The following is a 5,162-nucleotide window of genomic DNA, read 5'->3' as shown; positions in this document are numbered from 1 at the left end:
TTATCATAATTTGTAGATGCATATTTTCTTCCATCAATCGGGGGCTTTCAAGCATGCACAATCAACAAGAACTCAACTTTCAGCACTAAGTCTGTGTAAATCACCGTTAGCGTAGAATGGAAATGTGACAGCTTTTCCCGAACTTTATGACATGAGTGGCTCATTTAAAAGTCAAAAGAGGGATAAGACCACATAAACAGCAGACTAGTATTTATGGTTTACATTCAAAGATTAGAGTATTCTCTTTAATAAAGGTGAGAAATGCATTCCACAAACTGTATCACCTTAATTCCTGGAAGCGTCGGGTCACCAGAAACAGTGTTTTTCACAGAATGATGGGCAGGAATACAAAGCCATCGTGAATAAAATATTATCTTTGTGGCTTCATTCACTTTAAAATTGGTGTCCATTCAATGCCTTGAGAACTCCTTATGCACTCACTTTGCTCAAAGTCGATTTGAGTTAGCTAAGCCTGAAACAAGAAGCGTTGTTTTTTTCACAAACCCATAAATACTGGCTGGTGTTGCTACTGTTTAAGGCAGTACAGCCTTTTGATTTGGGTTTTAGTTAGAAGCGATTTACGATTTGAACGAAGTGGCAAGAAATGGGGAGTAAGCAATAGGACTGTCAAAGTGACAAATCAACCAGTATTATGGAGTGATATTGAAGAGGACTCAAGGAGAGGCATTGCTTTGGATGGATAGGTGTGTGTTCGTGTGCGTAAGTGGATACCAGCCAAAGCCATTACCAACACCACTGACACAGTGGATAGGGATGACAATGTGATGGGAGTGCATGCCACAGTGGAGGGTGATAGCTGCCACCTCTTAGCTTGTTCAAGTATATCTAACCACCGGCTCACAGGCAGATAGTCGAAGAGGTCACATTTGAACTCCTTCTTCATCACGCCGTGTCTTCGTCACCGAAACCAGCACGACAGTACTGGTGGGTCAGACCATACTCCCGACTGACTGCTGAAGATGAGACCTGAGAAAGTGTGGAAATGTGGACCATTGGCAGTAAGTATAAGTAGCAAAATGAAGACTTGGGTGTGTAAAGATAACATTTACACATTTCTAACATTTCTAAAACTTGTGTTAAGAGAAAGTTGCGCTGGCAGTAGGCTGTGTTCTATAGGGGTCATGGAATAAGAGATAATGGGAATCAAAGGACGTAGCCATTAATGTCCTGTTACTAGTTGCAGCTGTGGATGTGGATTGGGTGAGCGAAGGAGGCGGAGGCAGATGACGATGCAGAGACAGAGGAGGATGGATAATTGGTGGCTGGCGTAGAGGTAGAATGCCTGAAGAAGAAAAGGGATCTCTATGTCAGAACCGGTTGTAATTTCCTCGATGACAGTGATCGCGTTTGTGCAGATAGGGGCAATAAGAAGAGAAGATGTTGACTTCCATGTGCAAAGGCATCCAGAGGGAGACAGACCTAAAGCTCTACGTGTACTGAGTGAGTGTGAAAGGGCCAAAAGCTAAATGATGGGATTGTCAAATGCAGTATTGATAGTGGACAAAAACAAGAACGAATAATTGAGAGAGTTGTTGGTGGTGAAGTTTAAAGCAGAAAATGAGCATTTTGTACAGATTATGAGTAAGTCGAGAGCGTTTGGAACTTTTCTTTAAGCGAGAAATAAAACTGCAGTTGATTTAATACTTCATTGATTAACGAATTAAAATATTAACCTGTCGGTCAATAATTGATGATGTACCTCGTTTATCTCCTTCACCCCGACCCTTATGTGCTACAAAAGAACAGGTTAAAGCATTAGAGAAGGGGCTATTTTGAGAGCTGACAAAAGTTAGCACAAGTTTATGGAGGTTTAGGTGCAAAGCTCTTCTCCACCCCATGGAATTCCGACGACACACTTAACACGTAGTAAGCGTTGATTGCCCTCGCTTCCCCTCAGAGGAACATTTAAATGATACAAGCATCCCGTAACACTGTCTTTTTAGAACCGTCTTCTGCGCTTTCCCTTTAAGGTGTCCCAGAGTAGGCAGGTATATGGTTTTCTTCCTTACATTGGTAAGCTAAAACTTATCTACAAATCTCACTGCATCATGATGTATTAAATAGGTACCGACCATGTACGAAGTTATGCGTTTCGAACGAAGAAGTTTGTAGACGACAAGACGTTCATTACGCATAAATCATCGCTGACCTTCGGAATGTTAAAGCCTAAGCTTGTGCCTTTTCAAAAGCTGGCTGTGTTAGTTGAAACAGGTGCTTCATACTGGTAGGGTCTTTTGCAGAGTCATTATTGACTAAAGGCACTACACCAATTCGCCATTAAGTATCTAAGAACAGGCCTTTTTGTCAGAAATTTAAAGTAATCACCCTTTGTTGACAAAGTGAGTAAAAAGCTTGAGCGTTTTAGGAGAAGTTAATTTATTGGCTATTCGGCTAAATAGCCAAATGGATATCAGTATAATCTAGCAAATACTGTCCATAATTTTTATTTTTGAAATAAAAGGTTAATTAATATAGCAACATGGTGAAACAAAAAGTGTCATTTAACAACACTGATATGCACTGGTAATGTCACCGTGAAGTACAAGTAAATTGTGGTGGAAACTGCATGAGAGATATAATGGAACATAGACGAAACGGTCCTGCGTCAAAAGGCGCATCACAAGCTCAAGTCACAATTTCCTCGCGTCGAACAGCAATGAATCAGAGTGCGTTTTACCTTTGCAAACTAAACGAGGGGTTGGCTATTCGTGATGAAGGCGCCGCAATTTCAATCCCCCATGCATGACGAGTTCCTGAATAAGGAAAGGTCAATTACAAGGTGGTATAGATTTCAAAGCACTCCTCTCACACAATAGGTAACTTCAAAGTGATGAAAAAGTTAGCCCTGGTTTTCATTCTGCCATTCTATTTTACAAATCGCCTTAAAGCGTACAGATGCTTGCAAGCACGGGTGCTGAAAGTGGAATCGCCCACGCAAATCAACATTTACTTGCATTCATTGAATGAATACATAGGTCTGCTATTGGGTCAAAAACTTGATATCTAATAGGCTGATGTGGGTGCGGAGCATTTCCATAAATGGGTCGTCATGGGTTGTAAATGCAAAGCATTTTTGGAGTGGAATAAAGATGGCGGTTCAACTCTGGCCCATTGTATTTGTTACCTACCTTTTTGCCACTGCATGCAGAAGAGACAGTGGTAAGATGGATTTTAAAAATTTGGCTCTAATCAGCACACATGAAGACACATTTGTCAAATGTTGGCCCTCATTGTGTCGACGAATCTCATTCATTGTTCTGGTGCCCGGCTTAATACAATGATGCGCCCATTTCCATTATACCGCGTTTATTGCATTTAAAGTCCTCGTATTCCCCTTAGTTTTCAATAAATACTGCATAATCCCTCTCTGTTACCTACTGGTATTTTTTGGAAGCGATGACACAGAGTCGTAGCAATGCAGCCTAAGCATTAACCCTACCCTAAAAACACACTTTATAAGTCAGCATATAGGCGTTTTCTACACAGGTCTCGGACTGCTTAAGATATGCGCTTTAGGTCATGCCAATTTCAACAAGGGAGCGATAACTCCACTTAGCATTTCCCCAATTCAATCTTTTAGTTCAAACTGAATAATGGAACTAGTGATGGGGACGTAGGCTGTAAATAACAATCACTAGATCTGGTCGGATGGCACCTTTACGCATGCATTTGAGTAAAGTAAATCAAACAGTATTGTCGAACATTTGGAGTCGGCTTCTATGGTGTTAAACTACATTTTCCTTAATAACTCCCATCCCTTTTGAAGGTGTGAATATTGTAAGATTCTTCTACTCACCACTATTATTGTCAGTATGCTAAGGGTAAAAGCTTTGAATTTTCGTGGCTAAGCGAAAATAAATAACTGGAACAAGTTTGCTCAATTACACATCTTTTAGTGCTTTTTAGAACTCTTGACAACAAATGCGAAAGGACATGAGATACCTGGCATTCGTGTTATATCAACTTGAGTCGCATCGGTTCTCTGACTTACCAGATAAGTTGGGACATCAAAAGCATGGCTGTACTCCACGTGAACCAAATCGCACTAACTGCAATTCATTTTGAAACCGCTCGACTCTCCATTCAAAAAGTAGTAAATTTTTCACTTGGAGCAATCACCTTCGCCAAAGTGAACCCTTGCACCTCACACGATGTACATGTAGTGGCACTTAGAGGTCAAGTCAGCTTTTTGTCTTACGTGGGAAAGATCAAAACACCACCCACTGGTAAGCTAGTGCTTGCTATTATGATATACACCTCCGCATTGAGGAGTGTTGCTAACGGACTCCTTTTCCTGGCTGCATTTTTTACGTCATAGTTTAAGAGCACATATTGAGCTATTTAATATATGGCAATTGTCGATGACGATTCCACTTATTCTGCTGTTGAGCAACCTTCACATGTTAAGCGATGTCGTCATCAGACTATTTTATACACAGGAGAGGTAGAAAGCTCTGCCTCAACTGGCGGATCCGCCCCGACTCTAGCAACTTTTGGAATTGTATTTGTTTGCATGGCGGTAGCACTCGCTTCAACTTTTGCGTGAGTTAATGTAAATTACCACTTGTTTCATCCGTGGAAAATATCACGGTCAATAAGCTGTCCTTACCGAGTAAATATTTTCCCACTACAGGATTTCAAAATGCTGGACTCGCACCAGTCGTTGCTCATTCAAATTCATTTAACAGTAACAATGTGACATCTCATAGTGTAAAACTGTTGAATGACAAATACATAAATTCGCATGGCTTACCTAAGGTCCCCTTAACTAAGTTACCCAAACAAACAAATCAGAAACAAAAGCAAAGTTATTACCTCTGTTACATGCATAGGAGATACAATCACTCGGGTATTATCTTAGTCTGAACAGGGTCACCATCACAAACTCCTTCAATTCTTTTGGAGATCACGTCGAAACGGGCCCATCTTAACATTTCGCAACACTTAAGCTTCCACTGATAACTCCTGATGCACCACAGTCGCCAATTTATTCCTACAGCAGCCAGCGGACATTTAGGGTAGTCACCAAGGCTCTTCAGGAATTGCACAAGACAACCCATATCGCTAAATGTAGCCACCGTTGCATTTACAATGACAGCACTAACCGGGTTTGTTGAGGTGAAACATGTTCTAAGAGGGCT

General features: G+C 41.0%; 2 protein-coding genes across 2 annotated transcripts in view; one reads left to right on the top strand and one right to left on the bottom strand. All coding sequences in view use genetic code 11, as the record gives it.

Annotated features, from left to right (window-relative positions):
* Positions 1–903: 903 nt before the first annotated feature.
* EGR_10743 (hypothetical protein) lies at positions 904–2,156 on the bottom strand (the record flags this gene model as incomplete). The annotated part of the gene is made up of 4 exons (XM_024499992.1): positions 904–987; positions 1,196–1,303; positions 1,695–1,753; positions 2,090–2,156. The coding sequence occupies 4 exons, from the start codon at positions 2,154–2,156 to the stop codon at positions 904–906; spliced, it is 318 nt and encodes a 105-aa protein (XP_024345596.1).
* A 1,880-nt stretch (positions 2,157–4,036) lies between these two features.
* The window catches only part of EGR_10742 (hypothetical protein), a gene marked incomplete at both ends in the record, with an annotated part of 8,541 nt that continues 7,415 nt past the window's right edge, over positions 4,037–5,162 (top strand). Inside the window, 2 exons of the mRNA XM_024499991.1 lie at positions 4,037–4,247; positions 4,655–4,828. Coding sequence (XP_024345595.1) covers positions 4,037–4,247; positions 4,655–4,828 — 385 coding nt within the window. The remainder of the gene's footprint in view (positions 4,248–4,654; positions 4,829–5,162) is intronic.

This window comes from Echinococcus granulosus (assembly GCF_000524195.1).
Source record: "Echinococcus granulosus chromosome Unknown EG_S00261, whole genome shotgun sequence".
NCBI classification, from domain to species: Eukaryota; Metazoa; Platyhelminthes; class Cestoda; order Cyclophyllidea; family Taeniidae; genus Echinococcus; species Echinococcus granulosus.
This window is presented reverse-complemented; position numbering and strand designations above follow the sequence as displayed.